Source organism: Nematostella vectensis, chromosome 14 (assembly GCF_932526225.1).
Source record: "Nematostella vectensis chromosome 14, jaNemVect1.1, whole genome shotgun sequence".
Classification (NCBI taxonomy): domain Eukaryota; kingdom Metazoa; phylum Cnidaria; class Anthozoa; order Actiniaria; family Edwardsiidae; genus Nematostella; species Nematostella vectensis.
This window is the reverse complement of record NC_064047.1, coordinates 10,904,737-10,925,373: the sequence shown is the minus strand read 5'-3', so window position 1 is coordinate 10,925,373 and position 20,637 is coordinate 10,904,737. Positions and strand designations below refer to the sequence as shown.

The 20,637-nt window shown below is 39.0% G+C and overlaps 1 protein-coding gene, 1 long non-coding RNA gene and 1 pseudogene across 2 annotated transcripts; 1 reads left to right on the top strand and 2 right to left on the bottom strand.

The window, feature by feature from the left end:
• Positions 1-1,921: 1,921 nt before the first annotated feature.
• LOC5504720 lies at positions 1,922-20,375 on the top strand (annotated as a pseudogene).
• On the bottom strand, positions 4,997-7,606 carry LOC116612384. Its single transcript, XM_032373042.2, has 2 exons — positions 7,254-7,606; positions 4,997-7,089 (listed from the first exon to the last, which is right to left on the bottom strand). Exons 1-2 carry the CDS (start codon positions 7,588-7,590, stop codon positions 5,678-5,680), a joined length of 1,749 nt encoding a protein of 582 aa, XP_032228933.2. The 5' UTR covers positions 7,591-7,606; the 3' UTR covers positions 4,997-5,677.
• On the bottom strand, positions 10,344-11,405 carry LOC125559805. The gene is made up of 2 exons (XR_007306475.1): positions 11,267-11,405; positions 10,344-10,888 (listed from the first exon to the last, which is right to left on the bottom strand). It is a non-coding gene; the product is annotated as an uncharacterized LOC125559805 (long non-coding RNA).
• Positions 20,376-20,637: the final 262 nt, after the last annotated feature.

Sequence of the window (20,637 nt, the reverse complement as noted above, 5' to 3'; positions counted from 1 at the left end):
CCGACATAACAGCTTTTCTGGAAGCTGTCTGGGGTGCTTTTTGATAACCTGTTTCGCAGACTATGCTTGATCAGAATCCAACAATCTGGAAAGCTTTGTGGTAGCAAGATATGCTGTTTTCTGAAATCTTTTGAGGGTATAGATTTGTATTTTTCATTTCAAATTTTTTAGTATAGAAGTTGTATAGAAGCACTCAGAACAGCTACGGTAATTTATTATTATTATATACTGTAGTTGTAATTGTAAACAGTCAGTATGATTTTAGCACAGTAGGCTTGATTTCCTGCAGGTTGAATAAGGAAACAGAGAGGGCAAAATACTAAGCACCTGAATTGGAAGATCTCAAAGATTGCGAACCTGCCCGGTGGTGGAAGAAAATCAAGCAGCCCAGTGGCTTTTTATGGTTTAGCATGCTAGTCCCATCGTAGATGAGAAGATTTACGCCCAACACTTGACCGGTGTCACAATTATGCATTTTTGTCACCAATGATCACTTTTAAGCATTTGTGCTTAGCACAAACAGACGATATTCCAAATTATTAGAAGAAAGCTGAAAATACCCCCCTTCCCTCTACCCCCCCCCCCCCCCTATGTCCCCCTGTTGTAGCTGCTTCGAAAACTAAAGCACCCCAATGTGATTTCTCTGCAATGTGTCTTCCTCTCCCACTCAGACAGGAAGGTCTGGCTTCTCTTTGACTTTGCTGAACATGATTTATGGGTAAGCTTACAGTACTAACATAATCAAATGGTAAACAAATGGTGGACACTGACATCTCAAAGGGCTTTTAGCACTGTTTGGATAACCAATGGGTGTCCGAGGGACGACCTTCCTATGTGGGTGTGCCAGTCGGTTATCCTTGGGCTACCGTGACTTAGGTAATGTTTACATGTTGCTACTGACTACGGATGTCACACACTAACTTGTTACCCTGCTAGTGCGCATGGCAAGATACACACAAGAATATAATGATTGACAAGATTCCAATCATTTTTGCACTCAAACTCTTTAAATGTACTAAAACCTATTTCTACCGACGGTTAGGTCTGAAGCTTACTTAAAGTAAACCTTGTGTGAACTCAGACTTAACTTTCCTTATGTAGTTAACGGATACAGGACTAAAACAAATGCTCAAAACTCTGTTCTCCAATACCACTTGAAAAGGGACGCGGTACGCCCATAAGTTTCCCGAGCAAAAGGTCAATCTGCTAAAAATATGAACTGCTTGGCGAAGCAATTTTTATGCGAGCGTTTTATATTTCCGCGATAAGTTAACTAAACAAAATGCTTTTAGTTGTTCCGTGGACTTCAATAAGCTGACAGCCGATCAGTATATAATTTCTAGATGCTAAATATCACTTCACTGCATGTGTGACTTATTCCTGCGTGACAGAACCACTCATAATATGGTATGTACTATTGTGAGGTACCATTAACAGCACATCATCAAGTACCACAGAGGATCAAAGGCTCAAAAGAAGACGGTACCAGTACCAAAAAGCATTATCTATAGGATATTGTATATCAGACCTTGGTTGACACTTAGAGGAATTTTTATTAAAATCTATAAGAAGAATTCTGAGATATTGGCGTATTTTTATTTAAGTCACTCTGTTATTTACCTACTTTAAAATTCGCCCCTGAAAAAATGCATATGGGGGCAAGGATTTGTTTACCATTGTTATTTAGCCACCTTTTATTTCTATAAACATACCAAAGATGAAAGCAATCCGTTTTGTTGATCGCAAGTTTTATTACTGGGACTATATGATACTTTCAAAATGAAGATAATTAACCTTTTTTGCTTTTTTGGCCGCCAAAATTTCCTCGATTATTTTTTTCGTTGTTTAGAATGAAATTAATATACTGAGAAACATTCGGGTTAAATTTGAGCTCCATTGAATGCGATTAGATTTTTTGAAAATGGGTAAAGCAAAATTGGGGAAAACGTTAACACCCCTAAAGAACAGCAATTGTTAGAATTTTACCCTAATACCGTACAGTACATAGATAACAGAATGAGAAAAATCCTTCAACACCCTCTAAGGGAAAAGAGCTGTTCAAAAGTTTATACCCTAGAAGATATACTTTTTTTTTTGGGGGGGGGGGGGGGGGGTATAAATAAATTACAGTTTAATGAAGTTTAAAATCTGTCTCATGGAGGGGTTGTTGTTGTTTATCCATTAATTTATCCATTATCCATTATCACACTTGACTGATGATGTTTTTTTAGAACCAGCCAACATCCTAGTGATGGGCGATGGTCCAGAAAGAGGAAGATAGGTGAGTGGTGTTTGAGAGCTTTCTCTCAGCTGCCGATGTCACAAAGTTCTCTTATGGTTGGTTTATCGTTTTTCTGTTTGTTCGTGTTGTAGTTCTTTTTGGATGGATTTTGTACTATAAACTCTTGTTATGGATATCATAGGTAGGTGGGAACAGAGTTTATTAGGCTAAATTTTTATGATAAACAGCAAAATTCCCTCTAATTTGGCTGAAATATACCTTTTTTGCAACGCGCTCTCCGTGTTTGATTAGAAAACCCGATCAAGTTACGTTGCGTATTCTGAACTACTACCACGTGGCGCACGAACTGTCCGACGCGCTAGCCGAAACGTTTTCGATTTGTCTTTGTAGGGGGGGTTTCGGATAGCGCGTTGGTGACTTTTTTATGTCTAACGTTCAGCCCGTCCAGTTCGCATTTGCTCTCTCTCTCTCTCTTTTTTAAAAAAATAAAAATGTCTGATTTTCAACCGTTGGTTTTTGGTAACCCGCTATAAAACATTTAGCGGTCATTTGCCATTTTTAAAAACTCTTTGTTTACCTTGGGAAATCGCGGTGTCTGCCATTTGAGAGATTGATTCCGACTGCAAAAATTGGGGGTGTTTCGCAATTTCTGCTGGGGTAATCAAATGACCACTCAGAGGCCATACAATTACCAATAATTGCATAGTTAAAGTAGGGTAGCCCAGAAGTACTACGCGAGCCCTGACAGCCCCCATCCTCTGTGTGCCAAGTATATCGGTCCAACAGGCACCATGAAGGCTTTCGTCGAACTCCCAGCGCTACCCCAACCAACGTCATTTTGTTAACATATTTATAACTTTTCTATTCAGAGATTGCAAGCCATGTGGGATAGCCGTCGTTTAAAGTAAACAAAAAGGCCTTAATTTTCGATTTGAATATAGATAAACATAACGGATTCAACAATAATTTCCTTGATACTACTTAATTAATGGCTTTCTCTGTCTAATTAAGCATTCCCACAGTTATTTCAACTACGCATGCGCACTTTCTGGCGACTCGCTTCAACGTCGTTTGTATATCGTGAATTTTGTTATATGGGACTTTAAGACCTGGTTCAGATGCCGTTCTTTTCATGCACCTTTGTAAATACATATGCATGCAAAGAATATGCATTTCGATATTTCTATGTTCATTTGCATTTGGAATAGCACATGAAAAGAACGGCGTTTGTCCTAGGCCTAAGATGCGACAACGACTAGGACGGCGTAACCGAGAAAAACACTTTAAAGGCGATAAATCCCAAAGTATAGATTAAATGAAATTTACTAGGCTTACTACTCAGGAAAAACATAAATTAACCGAAAACTTAATTTCTACACTAGCTAACAAAGGAGAAATGAGTTTATACTCCAACCGCCCCCGTCCTTCCAAGCCGTAAACATTTGAATTTCACGTCGTGGTTGGACGGAGAACGGTTGAAAATCTATCAGACAGAATGCATTTTGACATTCGGCTTTTAAATCCCCAAATCAATTGTCCTTGTTGCTGTTTAAAGTCTCCATTATCCTGCGTCGCAGCTGCGAATGAACTGTATCGTTCACGTTTAGCAAAATTGCTGGTGCGTTAGAGAGCCTACCTTTATTTTATTTACATATAAAATAAAATAAAGGTAGGCTTATACAATTGTAACACTCAGCCAGATTTCCAGAAAGTAAGTTTGTTTGGGTAGATAGAATATTGCACTTCATACCGTTCACGAACACCTCAATTCTGGTAAGCTTCTATAAGTGTTTACATTCAAAATAGAATTCGCGTTCACTTATATTATCATTAACGTACATGATCTCGTTTTGTTTCACTACAATTTTCTGATTCAATATTCACAATCATTTCCAAGAAGAGCATTCAGACTAAAAATGAATTTACTGTTTCACTGTGAATGTGAATACTTAGCAGCCTCCGTTCCCCTACGGTCATGGTGAAGCACGTCTCCGAATTCTTTACATGTCATGCTTTTATTTAGGGTTAGATGCTATGATAGAGTTTGAGCCAATCGTGAAGTGTATAATTTTTAAATTATCCGCGGTTTGTCTAGAACACGGATTTGTTTGTTGTTTCGCAGACGGTAACAAGATCACTGAAATATCATTTTCTCCTGCGACATAGGGTTTATTTAGCTATTGTGTTATCTGATCTTAAAATAATTTAGGAAGAAAACCACTGGAACCTTGTGGTCTGACCTTGTGGTCTGCGTCGGCAGTTAGATATGTAAATAAAAGATATTTGAGGACAACGCAGATTTTTTTGTTTTATAAACATATTTCTGCAGACTAGTACCTGCCTTCTTTAGGTTACAACCTGACTTTCACCAACAAGGAAATAAATATTGTGAAGCGCGCGTGGCACTCTTTCCCTCCAAATCCACAGGGAGCCCAAAGTAAACGTTACCTTTCTCAGGCACAAACAACTATTCAGAAATTGTGGAGAAAAAAAAAATTATTTAGGGTGCATTTAAGGCGGGATTACAGTCAAAATTGGGTAAAATGTGGTGCAATATTCGTTAAAGTGTTACAGGCTCCACAAAGCAGTTAACCAGGCATGTTATATATGTATGTAATCATCAAATAGTGGGCTTTCATTTGGTCGTAATTGTATTAATATCTAACTATTGGTGAGTTAATTATTAACCAATTAACTTGAGCCGTTATAATCATCGTGGCTTGCTGCCCAACTTATTTATGACTCTGCATTGTATGCTTTTTAGTATGTTTTTATTGTTTTCTGTTAAAATAAGATAGCTTTACATAATGAATGATTTGTTTTCTTTAAATCTTTGATTTTTTTAAAGAAATCACATTTTACACAATTATTGTTGACAAAAAATTTCCCCTTGAATGAAGTTTGTAAAATTGAAAATCTAAATCATTCATCATAAAGGCAATTATATCAGCAGCATTTCCTGAAAATTTCAGCAAAAAATACCAAATACTCTAAAAGATATGAGATTAGGCAGTCGCGACATTATATATCAACCCTCCTCCTAGAAAAAACACTTTAAAGTTTGAGAATAGGCAATTTCTTCACAAGATGGTCAAAAAAGAATAATATTGTGAAAAAATAATAACAATATGATTTACTCATGCCTGCTGTTTAAAAAGTAAGATATCTCAGTCTTCTTAATGGTTACTAAGTGTTTGTTTTCCCGTCTAGAAACCCCCGGCCTCATATGTGGTTCCCTCCTCATTCACTCGACGTTCTTCGACACGAACATTCACACGGCGAATAGATCTTCTGTACTTTTTAAACTTCTCATAAGTTCTCTTTTCAGCACTCTTTACCCTCTGCTTGTCTCTCCTTGTACTTGCTGCTGCAGTTTGGGCTCCAGCAGGTATGCCAGCTAGCTCCATCACTCTGTGCTTCGCAGTGGCCCCCGAGCTAAAGTGCAGAGCAGCAGAGACTGCTGCCATCTCCACACGCTTCCGCCCAAACCATCTGTGCTTGGGGCACCTCAGCCACACAAGAGAGTTCAAGCACTCTTGGATTCTGGGTATTGCCAGGCAAGCATCTCTCTAAGAGGGCATCACTGGTAAGCCGATCATAGGTAGGCTTGAGAAAGTCTACGAAGACAGGGTCTAGGTGGTGCTTTTTCTCCTTGAATGTCTTGGTAAAATTCTTATATGCACACCAGGAGCTTACAGGACAAACCTGGTGTCTTTCATTCACTGGCAATTTACAGCTATGGTAAAGGCCAGCCATGATCTCCATTTTCATGTTGGAGATTGCTTCTGCCCTTTGATTGGTTGACAAGACCCCTTGCTTCACATTATTCCTTATTGCATTACCATAGTACTTTTGCAATTTCTCAATTGCAGACTTTGTAAGCCTCCCAGACCTGCCGCCCACTGGTTTGCCATCAGCAAGTTTGCCTTTTGTCTCTTGGGCCTTACGCAGGGCTTTGCCCATTCGCTTTTGGACGTGTCCAATACAGTCCAACTTCATGACTCTGCGGCAGTTTGACTTATCATCCATATGTTCGCTTAAATGACGTTTATAAGCTGGAGAGCTTTTCCATTGCTTATATTCAGGTGAAGATTTATCCATATTGTCATAATGTAGACAGTCTTCACACACACCATACGTCTCTCTCACCTCATCAAAAGCCTTTGAATCACCATCTGACACCATGAACCTATATTCTAGGCCAGTGTCCTTGCTATTGTTCCAGACTTTCTTGGCACATGAGGTCTCCATACTGGGACTAGAGCCTTCATAGCCACCAGGGCATTCATGGTCTTCAGCCCATTGCTCGAACTCCTCAACAGACAGCTTTTTGGACTGTATATTGCAGGCATTGCAGTTTTTTGACACTACCGCATAGTCAAGTACTCCAGTTTCGGTAGAAATGGCAAAGCCAACACCATGGTTTGAAGTAAACCCTCTTTTTGCCCAGGTGCCATCAAAACTGACTGAGGTAGCTGTCAAGCCATTGTTTTTGCACAGTTCTTTTTCTTCAGCCTGGCTTTTCTCTAATTGTTCATTCATCGCAACAAGGTGCTGCTGGTAGAGTAGCTCATTATGTGTCGCCCAGGCAGTGGGAGCAACTGGAGGTGGCATGTCAAACACTTCACAGATGGCTGCTATTCCCTTTCTCCCTAGGCCAACTTCATTTGCAGCAAACACTGATCTTCTGTTAACGTCTCTACCTTGCATGGTCCTTGGAGCAAGATCCGATAGCGAATGTTTACCAGTGCTGAAGAATTCATTTAGATCGCAGGAATCACACTGGATGAAAAGACTGCTACACAAACCAAAGCTCTTTGATGGATCTTCTACAACTGATACTTTTCCTGAAAACAACAAATGGACAAATTAACGAATGGAAGAAGGCATAATAATGTATACATCCATTATATATAAAATCTAGGGATTGAAAACATAAACTAAACAAGCAACGAATATTTGAGGTTTAAATTCAAGTAAACTGGCTTTGACTTTGAGCTAAATTTCTCACCTTCGCATCCTGAGAAACCATGAATCCTTTGAGCGATATCCCTCAAACTATCCATAAAAACGAGACGATAGCCTTCAGCATTTGCAACCTCATTGAGTGAATACTCTTCATCTGATTCAGAGTACGAAAGTTTTCTCTTTGAAGCAGAAATCGGGTTTCCTTTTTCTGGCTCATCGTCCTCTTCACCAACATCACAATCCGCAACGAACACGAGTTTAGGCACACTTTTCTCGGCTTTCTTTCTCCAGGCTGGCTTCCCTTTAAATCCTGAACGCTTCTTAGCCTTTCTTGCTGATATAACAGCACATTTAGAACCCAGCGGATGGCCCTTGGGCATTTCAAACGAGTCTGAATCCCTGAGCGACCTAGCCTTTGCTAAACAATCGATAAATAATCTGAGGGGGGTGGGGAGGGGAAATTTTCAGCTTGCGGCTTCTGTACTAATTTTTATCGGGAATAAAACGTCTTGTTTTGGAACCCGTTACCATGGTAACGAAGAAGGCAATTTCAAGTAGTCCTATGAATTGCTTTTTTTTTTCTGAGAAGGATTGTATATATCTGGTAAAAACTCGGGGACAATGTTATATAATAGTTATTTGATCATATAAAAAAGAAATCTGATTTTACGATTTTCTTTCAAAATTTGACCAAATTTTGACTGTAATCCCGCCTTAAGTCCAGGCGGAATTTGTTATCGGCAAAAATGAAATCATTTTTTGTGTGTTCTGTCTTTACGTCCCGCTGTGCACCATTGGAGGATCTAAAGGATCCTGGATTTTCGTGTCAGCGGAGCGAGGAAGCAGCATCTCTCACATAAAAAAGTGTATTAGATAATGAGAAACTTCGTTATTTTTATGAATGTTTCCCAGTTTTTTTTGTCATTAAATATTGTATGCCCTTTAGTGTCATGTTACAAGTAATGTGGTATAAATGGATTTGTTTTGATTGAGGTAAAGACAAAAAGAGCGTAACACAAAGAGCGATGAATTTATTTTGCATTTTAATATCTATAATTAGGGTTGAGATTTTGCTATGAACTTACATGATACATGGAAGAATAAGTTAGATTTTTAATTTCTTTTGGACTTCTTTTATTTAAATTCAAAGGATAATAGAAAATTTTTTTATAAAAGAACTTTGAGCCTGAGATTTCACCAAATTAAAAAAAATGAGGCTAAGAACATGCCGAGGCTCTGACGGCGGCAATATATATTTTTCTATTGGAGTGATGGGTTTTTCGCGATTGTTCAATACGTAACGTAACCAATGCCTTTTTATTTCACAGCAGACATAGGTTTCTCACGATTGTTCAATACATAACGTATCACTTTTTATTACACAGCGGACATGTTTTTTTTGTGCGGTTTTTCAATACGCAACGTAACGAATGCTTTTTTATTCACAGCGGACATGGGTTTTGCCCGATTTTTCAATACGTAAAGTAACGAATGCTTTTTCATTCACAGCAGACATGGGTTTTGCGCGATTTTTCAATGCGTAACCTAGTCAATGCCTTTTTTATTTCACAGCTGATATGGCTTTAGCGCGATTGTTCATAATACGTAACGTAACCAATGCCTTTTTATTTTACAGCAGACATAGGTTTTTCGCGAAGTTTCAATAAGTAACGTAACCAATGCTTTTTGTTTCACAGCGGACATGGGTTGTGCGCGATTGTTCAATACGTAACGTAACGAATGCTTTTTCATTCACAGCTGACATGGGTTTTGCGCGATTGTTCAATGCACCACTGAAGCCCCTCGCTGATCTGGACGCTGTCGTCGTCACCTTCTGGTATCGTGCACCAGAGCTTTTGTTGGGGAGCCAGGCATTATACCAAGGCTATAGGTATAAAAACGTACAGCGGGATCCCTATAACAGCGCGACGCGCGCTACCGTGGCCACCTTGACAGTTTTGTAAAAAAAGGCCAATAAGGATTCGAGAAGCGTGCAATCTGATACCATGGCCAGAAATACCGAACCGGAAGCCATTTTGATGTTATTTTCGAGCTCGCGCGCTTGCCAATCAACTGATTGTTTTTTCTGGTCTGTCATTGGCTTATTTTCCGAGCGGCGCGTTTGTTTATAAAATGGCGAAAAGACGGAAGGTTGGCTTTTTTTAAAGACAAGTTAAAGGGAAAGGAAAGCTCTGGGAAGTGGAAAGGCTGATCACTTTACGCCAAATTGCCAAAAATAAGGTAAGAACTAAGTTGTAATCAGGTAGAAGCGAGTTAACCTGCCGACTAGTTTTTCGTCGTTTTAGGGCACGTTACTCTCGACGTGGTTTTAACGTTATCCGCCGTATTAGGGCTCCTTGCCCTCGGCTGGATTTGGTGGAAGTTTCATCCGTAAGGCGACCTGTCTTTGCAAAGTCTTTCAGTGCAACTAAGTTGATAATCAATTCTATTTGACAACCACGTGTAGTTAGAATACCTGGTGCTTTGGAGGGGTTTACTCGACGTACGATTCATTCATCTGATTGCATCCGGTATGAACGGCATAAAATCATTGCCTACATCTGTCAATTTGATTATATTTAGAAAATTATAAAATGAAACTTGTCAGAGGGCAGAAAAAGTTCCTATTCTACGTCAGTTATTCAAAGCAAAAAAACACTGGAATATCCTAGTTATAGTTGGATGTTGATTTCTTTTGCAGCACCTTTAGGACATTACGTGCTGTGCTTGTGTCAGATATAAATTTCATAAATATCTTACCAGCCTATAAAGGGCTGAATATTATTTACAAAGAATATTACACAAAGTGTACAATAAATTGTTAAAATATATAATTGCATCGAATAATACTACGACAAAAAAAGCATAAAATTGCATATAATAATCTGTTAATACATGTTTCCCTATTTTTCAGCCTCTATTACTCGCCTCCAGTCTTACATGATGGCCTTTTAGTATTGGAGCAGATGGCCTTGTTTAGAGTTGCAGTAGAAGGGTTTATTTTGTCAAAATCTAGGTTGCCTGTTTCTTTTAATTTCAGAGGGGATTTTTTCAGGGTTCTTTTCAGAATATTTGATAACAAATGGCATTTTATTGATAATGGATGATTTCCCACAATAAGTTTTTTTTCCAATTGGTTGGGACAGAGTAGCTGATCGTCATGGACAAGGACTGAAAGTTTTTTTTATCCAAGGAAAGTTAAATTCTTTGTTTCATTTTCTCCAAAAAAATTCTCTGAAGTGTCTAACCAACAATTATCTAGAGCTTTCCAGGAAAAAGTAAAAATCTGTTATGTAAAAAATGCACTTAGTGATGACGAACGGTGAGCAATAGTCCACTACTTGGGTGATACTAAACAGTAAATATCCACCCTGTAATCACCTCACCAGGTATATATGTTAAACTTATGTTATTTTGGGTGTATTTCTCCTTTTATTCTCTTCAATAATCAACGTACAACATGACGGATCATAACACACAGCCCACGAGGCCAACAACTACCCAGAATGCAACATTGTAGGTTACGTCATGATAAACACTGCTTAACAATACATTCTTCATCTACCATGACAAAGCCATTCTCTTGTACTTCATCTATCTCCCTTAGTGCATCCTTGAAGCACTCTGCTATTCGTTTCCTTGATTCAGATCCACTTACTACTGCTATAGTAAGATTTCCTGGTATGAAAAAATTGGACCAATAATTACATAAGAATTTAAACAAATGATTACATACAAATTTAAAAAAAAAAATGCAGCCTTTTGATGACAATAAATCATCTATACTATGAAGAAAGGAGAAGGACAAAAGAACAAAGTTGCTTATGTGGCTAATCCCTGCACCATCACCACTTATCTTCACTTGAACCCTTTCCCAGGCTTAACAATGTTGGAGCTTTTCTAAAAAAATAATTGAACATCTCTTTAGGAAAGGCATAGCATTTTGTTATATAGAAAAGGCTATAAAATAAAATGCTAGTAAAACTTATAATAATCACCCTGTATTGTGTTTTGGTGTTACAAACTATGTATTGTACATGTTGAAAAAAAACTTACCAGAGATTCTATATGGTCAGCCAGTAAGCTTCTTAAAAGACTGTCAATCACCTGGAGCCTGTCCTGGTGTTGTTGTCATTTCACATTCATTGTTTAGCTTTGATCTGCACTCGCTGTTTCTTGCTAGATTCAGCAGCAGAAATAGATAAAGTTATTGTGTTACTAGAGATTCAGAAATAGATGAAGTGAGTTTTGCTAGATTCAGCAGCAGAAACTACATGTAGATGAAGTGAGATTGTTGCTAGATTCACCAGGAGAAATAATATATGAAGTTATAGTGTCATTAAAGATTCAGAAATAGATGAAGTGAGAGTGTTGCTAGATAAAGCAGCAGAAATTACATATAGATGAAATGAGATTGTTGCTAGACTCAGCTGCAAAAATAGATGAAGTTATAGTGTTACTAGAGATTCAGAAATAGACAAGTGAGATTGTTGCTAGATTCAGCAGCAGAAATAGAAGAAGTTATGCTAGATTCAGAAATAGATGAAGCGAGAGTGTTACTAGATTCAGCTGAACTTGACACGAGAATGCCGGATGGTGTACATGGATTAGATGGTGCACATTCAGCTGTTGTAGTGCTGCTTGTAAAAGTCTCGGCGTAAATGCTCAATTTTTTCGTGACTCAAGACGTTTTCTGTCTCTATGAGGAAAGCATCCCCAGGAACATTTCCGTTGAGCAGGTCAATAAACCTAATCTTACAAGTAGTTTCGCACTGGATTGTTCTTCTCCACTCGGCAAGAAGTCCGATATTAATCTTGGGCCAGAACACAACTTTGTTTGCGTTTTGCAATTGATCCCTAACGTAACTTTAGCTTAGAGTTTTGTGATTCTGTCAGAACAAGCATAGATGGCTTAGAGTCTGACATTTTACCTTTGATCTCCTATGACATCTTGTTTTCATAGGACTCGGTTAAAGCAAAACAAAACAAAAAGTGACTCGCGCGAAAACAACTTGACAAACTTGTTGCTATGATTGCTATGGTATTGGATGGTTCCTCATTACTAGGCTCTCTCGGCATGGAATGACAACGCCTAGTACATTTTCAGCGAATATGGCGGCGATCAGCAATCAAGGAGTCGAACAAAACACCGTTTTCTCGTGTACTCGCGCGGTATTAGAAAAGTATTCGATACAAGAACACACGTGCGACATTCGCGACGTAATCATTGATAAAATCGGTCTCATTTTAGTGGCAAAACCGAAGCGAAATCTTTGAAATAAGGTTTAAAAAAAGGATATGTCACTGTTTCATTGTTCGGGATTCGAAATCAAGGCCGTGCAATTGTTGCTTCACAATCAATGATGCGGAAACCGTGGCCGCAATGCTAGAACTTCTGCAAATTCCCTGATTCTTCTATTATGGCCGCCATCACCCAGTGAATTACACGATTTCCACAAAACCGAATTGTTTTTTAATCGAAATTAACTATGTCAGCCAAACAAACATTCTATACTTGCTCAGTAATCCAACCAAAGGCCGTGCAATGTGCGAATTCTATTATTTCTATAAATATCAAGGTATGTAATTCTGGAGTCGAATACTTTACATTGATTCTTATCCTGCGAAAAACGCTGGTTTTTTTTAAAGTCTCGAGCGCTACTGCGCATGTCAGTTCGGTATTTCTGGCCATGAAACACATGCCGCTGTGACCACCTTGACAGTTTTGTGAAAAAGGCCAATAAGTACGCGAGAAACGTGGTGTTATCTGGTACAACGCGCGCTACCGTGGCCACCTTGACAGTTTTGTGAAAAAGGCCAATAAGTACGCGAGAAACGTGGTGTTATCTGGTACAACGCGCGCTACCGTGGCCACCTTGACAGTTTTGTGAAAAAGGCCAATAAGTACGCGAGAAACGTGGTGTTATCTGGTACAACGCGCGCTACCGTGGCCACCTTGACAGTTTTGTGAAAAAGGCCAATAAGTACGCGAGAAACGCGCTTTCTGGTACGACGCGCTACTGTGGCCACCTTGATAATTTTGTCGATTAAGCCAAAGAGGATGCGAAAAACGTACTATCTATTTGACATGAACTTCACTAGCCACTCAGCGAGGGAAAGAAATGCTCGAATGCACATCATATCAATATTTGGGTGACCTTCAAACCCGCTCGGTCAATCTCTGGGAGGCCTGGGTCTAAGGGCTTTTCAAGATTAGTGAGATAAAAATTTGACCAAGCTGTCAGTTTTTTTTGGACAAATTCTTACCACGAGTCTCAGATTGACAGGAATCAGCATTTTTCACCATATTTTCTGGAGATCAGGGAGCGGGAAAACTTTAGCTCTTCTAAATATGGGCATCAATGACCATATAAGGCAATGCAAACGAATGACACTATCCGTGGGGAATATGTTTGATATGCAGAGAATGAGCATCCTAGTTATGATTTAGAATTTTTATTGCATTCTAATTAATACAACTTCCCTAATTTTTTATATCGGTGGCCACGGTAATACATGTCCCAATATAGCCAGTTAGAATCTTATATGCATATGTTGATTTTTATGGGGTTTAAACATTGTTTTTATATTGTTTCGTTTGTTTTTTTCATTTTTCAGATATCTGGGCCATTGGGTGCATCTTTGCTGAGCTACTGACCTGTGAGCCCATATTCCATTGCCGTCAGGAGGATACCAAGACTAGTAACCTTTACCATCATGACCGGCTGGACAGGATATTCACAGTGATGGGCTTTCCTCATGGTAAGTTAACCATTACCATCGTGACCACCCGGGACAGGATATTCACCGTGATGGGCTTTCCACAAGGTAAATTAAACCATACCATCATGGCCAGCTGGAAAGGAATTCACCGTGATGAGCTTTCCACAAGGTAAATTAACCCTTACCATCATGACCATCCAGACAGGATATTCAGTGTGAGTGGCTTTCCACAAGGTAAATTGAACGTTACCATCATGACCAGCTAAACAGGGTATTCACCGTGATGGGCTTTCCACAAGGTTAGTTAACCCTTATCATTATGACCTCTGCGGTGCCATGTCGTGGCTGTATGTATCAAATATTGTTTCTCACTCTTCACTATTTAACTTCTCTCTCAGCAGCTCTACAGTAGGTTTCATGGTTCTTCATGGTACCTTTGTTGGTAGCTTACGCTTTTCTTTGAATTTGAATGTTTGACAAAAAAGGACTGGGAAGACATCAGGAAAATGCCTCAGCATTCAACCCTTCTCAAGGACTTCAGGAAGTCAAAGTGAGTACTTCAGGAAGTCAAAGTGAGTACTTCAGGAAGTCAAAGTGAGTACTTCAGGGAGTCAAAGTGAGTACTTCAGGAAGTCAAAGTGAGTACTTCAGGAAGTCAAAGTGAGTACTTCAGGAAGTCAAAGTGAGTACTTCAGGAAGTCAAAGTGAGTACTTCAGGAAGTCAAAGTGAGTACTTCAGGAACTCAAAGTGAGTACTTAAGGAAGTCAAAGTGAGTACTTCAGGAAGTCAAAGTGAGTACTTCAGGAAGTCAAAGTGAGTACTTCAGGAAGTCAAAGTGAGTACTTCAGGAACTCAAAGTGAGTACTTAAGGAAGTCAAAGTAAGTACTTCAGGAAGTCAAAGTGAGTACTTCAGGAAGTCAAAGTGAGTACTTCAGGAAGTCAAAGTGAGTACTTCAGGAAGTCAAAGTGAGTACTTCAGGAAGTCAAAGTGAGTACTTCAGGAAGTCAAAGTGAGTACTTCAGGAAGTCAAAGTGAGTACTTCAGGAAGTCAAAGTGAGTACTTCAGGAAGTCAAAGTGAGTGACAGATGACAGTGGTGGCAATAATGATGATAATGAGTTGAGGGGTGAAGCTGGTGATTATGACGATGCTGATGATGAACATGATGTTGTTGTTGATGACGATGTTGATGATGAACATGATGTTGTTGTTGATGACGATGTTGATGATGAACATGATGTTGTTGTTGATGACGATGTTGATGATGAACATGATGTTGTTGTTGATGACGATGTTGATGATGATGTTGAATGGTTATGATAACGTGAAGGATCAAGATGGTGATGATAACAATGTTGATGATTTAGCTGATTGTTTTGATGATGGTAATAATAATTATGATGATGATAATGTTGAAGGATTACTATGAAACTGTACCTCTTGTGTCTCCTCCAGTTATATGAACGCCAGCTTATGGAAGTACATGGAGAAGCACAAAGTCAAACAAGACAGCAAAGCTTTCCAATTGGTAAGACCTTATAGATGCTCCATAAAGTTCATAATCATGAGTTGCAATAGCGTGTCAGTACTCCTATTGAAGATGGTAAGCAAGCGCACCATTTTATGATTTCCCAAATAATGTTTTTAGTGAGTTGGCTGACTTAACTATTTGAAAAAAAATGCAAGAGTTTCACATTCCCTGAGGCAGAGAGCCAGGATCGCTTTAAATTGAAATAACCGAATCATTAAGTTGAAATAACCAAATCGAAAGTGAGATCACCAAATCGAAAGTGAGATAACCAATCTTTATGTTTTTCCTACAAAATACATATCTTTGGGGAGATGGCTAACTCCCTCATCCAAGAAAACAAGAGTTCCATCTGCCCTGGGGCAGAGAGCCAGCTTTTTATTTTTTTAATAAAAACAAAACAGATAGGGTGGGGAGCAGCTCCTCAGGCTTAAAAAAAAATGAAGTCCATTCTGTCGAGGTAAGTACTGTAGGTATCACAGTTGAAGTTCCATCTATTTCTTTTTCTCTGACAGCTTTCAAAGCTGTTGGTAATGGACCCCAATAAGAGAATCACATCAGAACAAGCCCTCCAGGACCAGTACTTTAAAGAGGACCCACTCCCCACTCAAGAGTAAGTAAATCAGAATGATGTAATTGATTATACAGTCATGTTTTTTTTTTATAAATAAATATGCTATTGTATTCATTGTAGTGCATTTGGAGGAAGTACCATTCCGTATCCCAAGCGTGAGTTCCTGAATGATGAAGACAATGACACCAAATCAAACGCTTCCAAGGTACGGTAAGGAATAGGCTTTTCGCCACTTTTATTATTCAATCCACTTCCGTCCACTTCAACTAACTCTTTAAAGAATATATATCACGTTATTGTTTTCATTAGTTAAAAAGCTCTATATAATCCAGATTAAGATACTTCAACCCACTTTCAACAATTACGATACAAGTTTAAAAGAATACAAGGATTTTACAAGTTGTTTGGCTTTTCCCTTTGATAAAAATGCTATCAAGGCAAAGGATCATGAGTAGGCACAGCTGTTTCCTTTAATGGGACACATGTTAGTCCATCAAATACCTAAACATCATCGAGTATTGGGTACTATCGAAATATCTGTACATTTGAGGGCTTCTCTCAGCCTACCTTCTCACATTTCTGTTGCATTTTCTCTGTCCTATATTAATATGTTATTTTTTTATGCTGTTTAGAATATGCATTATTACATTTTTACTGTCCAGGTAAACTATGAGCAGGCATTCTGATGTTGGTGCAACCTTTGGTTACTTTATATTCCAAGTCACTATTAAGCATATCGATTTGTGTTAATTCTTATTACTTGTTTGTATGGTTGCACTGCTATTTCAAACCTATTGCTCTTTGCTTCTTATTTGTAATTACTCAGAAGTATCTTGGAACCCATTTGATGTCCAATATTAATAACAGGATATACGAGTTGCCCGTTTATTACACAGTACAGAAAAGATGTTTGAATTTGTTTGAAAAATTTTTGGTTTCTTGCCACAGAGCATCATTCAATGTTCAGTACTCATGACTAACGATTAACGATATAACTGGTGCTTTTGGCCAATTAATTGTAACGTGATGGTAGAATTAGATGTAATGTAAACTAGCCCAACAGGATGTTCACCATTTCCCAAGATAATATGATAATTTTGATCACATTTTTATGGTTAACCCGTGGTTGGACTTGAACGCTTTTTGCTACACAGAGTGAGAATTCTTGTAGGAATAAAAACTTAGCATTCAGCCCATATTTGTGGTTGTAAACACATGATATTTTCTGTTGCTTCTTTGTTCCTTTTGCGGTGTGTAAACTGAGTAATATAAAATTTTTAAAAATGAATTCATATTCTCCTAAGTATTGCTACCTTACCTTTGAATGGTGAGCACTCTGTGAACGTTTCATCACTCTTACTCTAACCGTTTTTACCTATGACCTGCCCTCGCCTGGCTGTTGAACCATGCTGGTCGACAGACACAACAAGGGAAGCAGGAAAACTCAGACCAGAATGGTCAACCCAACTCCAAGCGCATACGTGCGCTATCGGCTCACCAGCCAGACCAGTTCCAGGTAACCCTAGAGTCTGTGTGCCTAGGTCTGTTGGTCGCTAGACCAAAATTGGTCTGTTAGACCAAAGTTGGTTTCCGCTAGACTGAGATGAGTATGATAGACTGAAATTGGTCTTATAGTCTGAATTGGTCTGATGGACTCTTCTGTTCTGTTGGACCTGTCTTGTATTATGTCTAAGAGTCTTCCAGGCTTGTTATTTAGGGCGCTAATGTCTTTGTCCCTGTCGGCCAGACCGTAGTTGGTCCATCGGACACAAATATACATTGTCTGCATACCAGACCAGAATCGGACTGATAGACACAAATATTTGTGGCATCAAGTATGCCAGTAGTAGTCTATAGACCAGTTCTGTGAGGTACTAAAGCCTGTGTACCCTGTCTATCATTGGGACCCAGGGCGACGCGGAGACCGGAAGTGAACGTACGCGCGAAGACGAAAGAAAAAGGGGGAAAAAACGCCATGATTAACCGCCCTGTAAGCGCTAGTTCAAAAAGAGTTTTTAATCCAATGAGTTGCCTGACTAGACCAAACGCTTTTTTCCAATTAGCACTATCACTGATTGACAGCTCGAAATTGACATATCAATAGGGAAAGAAAACTTTACGCTAAACATAACAAACAATATTGGGAAAATTCTACTGAAAGGCTTTTAAGCTTTTTTTAACCATTTAAAAATGGTTCTAGATAATCCAAGGGTTGAGTCAAGTTTTAGGGATTTTACTTGAACTGTGTATTTAATTAACCTTGATATTCAAAATAATTTCGACAAATCAAGCGCATTCGAGATGAATATGAGCCCCGTCACAGAATAGAAGAACTACGACGTTGTTTCTGCTGTACCTTTCTTGTCGCAATGTCTCAAATCTCGGGGCTCCAGAAAATAATTCGGAAGTCGGTGGTCCACTCTTCGATAATCCTATCGATGTCAGGGCATTTTCCGTTGTATTCAAAAGGTATATAACCTGCTATTTTATTATGGAGCTGAGCGGGCAAAGACAAAGATGATGGGATATTGTGCTCAAGTTTCTCCCTGCTCTCCCAACCCTTTGCAGACTCAAGGCAAAATCTAATCGTGAGACTTATACCAAACCGACTAGGCTTTGTTATGTAGGTGTTTGTGAAGTGTTTCTACGCGTGAGGTCTGCCCGCTTTTCTGATTAACAAGGAGCGCTCTGATTGGTCTCATTTTCAATTAAATATAATTTGACCAATCTGAGAGCGAGTTTGCGGCACTTTTAGAAACAGCGCTTACAGAGCAGTTGCCCAGGGTGTCTTTTCCTCCTCACTATTTCGCGCGCGCTTCCTGTGTCCGCGATCTTCGCGACGCCCAGGATCCACGGGGATGTACCTTGTCTGGTGGTCTACCAAACCAAAATTGGTCTGATGGACTCTGTTAATCTGTCAGACACAAATGTTCATGTCATGTAGTAAGTCTAATAGTCTACCAGACCAGTTTGATGGGGGTACTAAAGTCTTCATGCCTTGTCTGTTTGTCTGATGGACTCTGTTGGCCTGTCTAACAAAAATGTGTATGTCTTGTAATAAGTTCAGTGGTCTACCAGACCAGGTACTCCAGCCATTGTACCTTGCCTGTTGGTCTGCCAGACTAAAATTTGTCTAAAGGACTCTGTTGGTCTGTCCGACACAAATGTGTGTTTCATGTCTGTTAGTATGCTAACTCTTGCAGGCTGTTGATCTATCGTACACAGAATATGTTTGTCTTGCATTGCCGCTAGTAATTAGATTGATCAAAACATTGAAGTAGTTTGTTGGCCTCTTTTTAGTAAAATATCAACGGCGCAACGGAGGCTACCGTCAATTGTCTGCTATCTTTATCTTGTATTTTTGTACTTATTCTCGTTATTTCTATTTTTTTTTGTACCAAAGACACACTTCAAATTGCATGAGGGTACTAACCTCTAAAAATGCATGCCTAACTTTCATTACTTTTGATGCAGGTTACATATAAATATTGTAGAAATGACACTATTTTTCTAAATACTACATACTTATCTAGTACTAACCACTCTTGTTTTTCCTGACTTGTGATAAAAAGTCCCGTAGAATGACACTTCTTCATCTATAGACTTAAATTTTACCTTTACTTTAAAAATATCTAGTGCTATCCTCTCTTCTCTGGCTTGTAGAAAATATTAAACCACAACGTCTATAATTAGATGTTTTTGATACTCCTGGCTAGTGCTAATGACCCTTGTGCAGCTAATAATCATTTGACTATACTAGAGAGCAAACTCATCTTTTTGACAAGTGCGATTATCTTTTTAAGCTTACAAAATAAATTTAGAGAAACAACCTCAGATGTTCTCAGAAATTCCGAATAAGATATTTGTTTGCTCTGAAGTCAGCTACCTTCTGGGATTCGAGGCTCTGGTTCATTTGCTGCTCGCTAGAAGAACACGCAAATTAATTTAAAATCAAAGGCGTATTGGTACTTTGTGAGGAATTGCGACGTTGTTTAGGAGAAATTTCTTATTACAAGGCTATTCTCACGGAAACTATAGAAAATGTGCCATTGTATTTATTTGTTTTTGCTTTCTCTAGAAACAACAACAACAACAACAATCCTTCGCATTCCAAAACCAGAACGGACAACAGCAGCAGCAACAGCAGCAGAGAGTCGTCCACACGAGCGGGACGTACATGTTTGGCAACACTGGTGGCAGCGGACAGACGGGCTCGTCCTTTGGAAACCAGCAAGGAAGATTCTAGAGACATCTAGAGATATCACCCGCAAGGAAGATTCTAGGAACATCTAGAGACATCACCAGCAAGGAAAATTGTCATTGACATCTAGAAACATAACCAGCAGGAAGATTCTAGAGACATCTAAAAAAAAATTACCAGCAAGGAAGATTCTAGTGACATCTAGAGACATCACCAGCAGGAAGATTCTAAAGACATCTAGAGACATCACCAGCAAGGAAGATCCTAGAGACGTCTTGAGACATCGCCAAAAGGGAAGATTCTAGAGTCATTATCAGCAAAGACGATTCTAGAGACATCTAGAGACATTACCAGCAGGAAAGATTTCAGAGACATGACAGAGACAGTCATCAGCAAGGA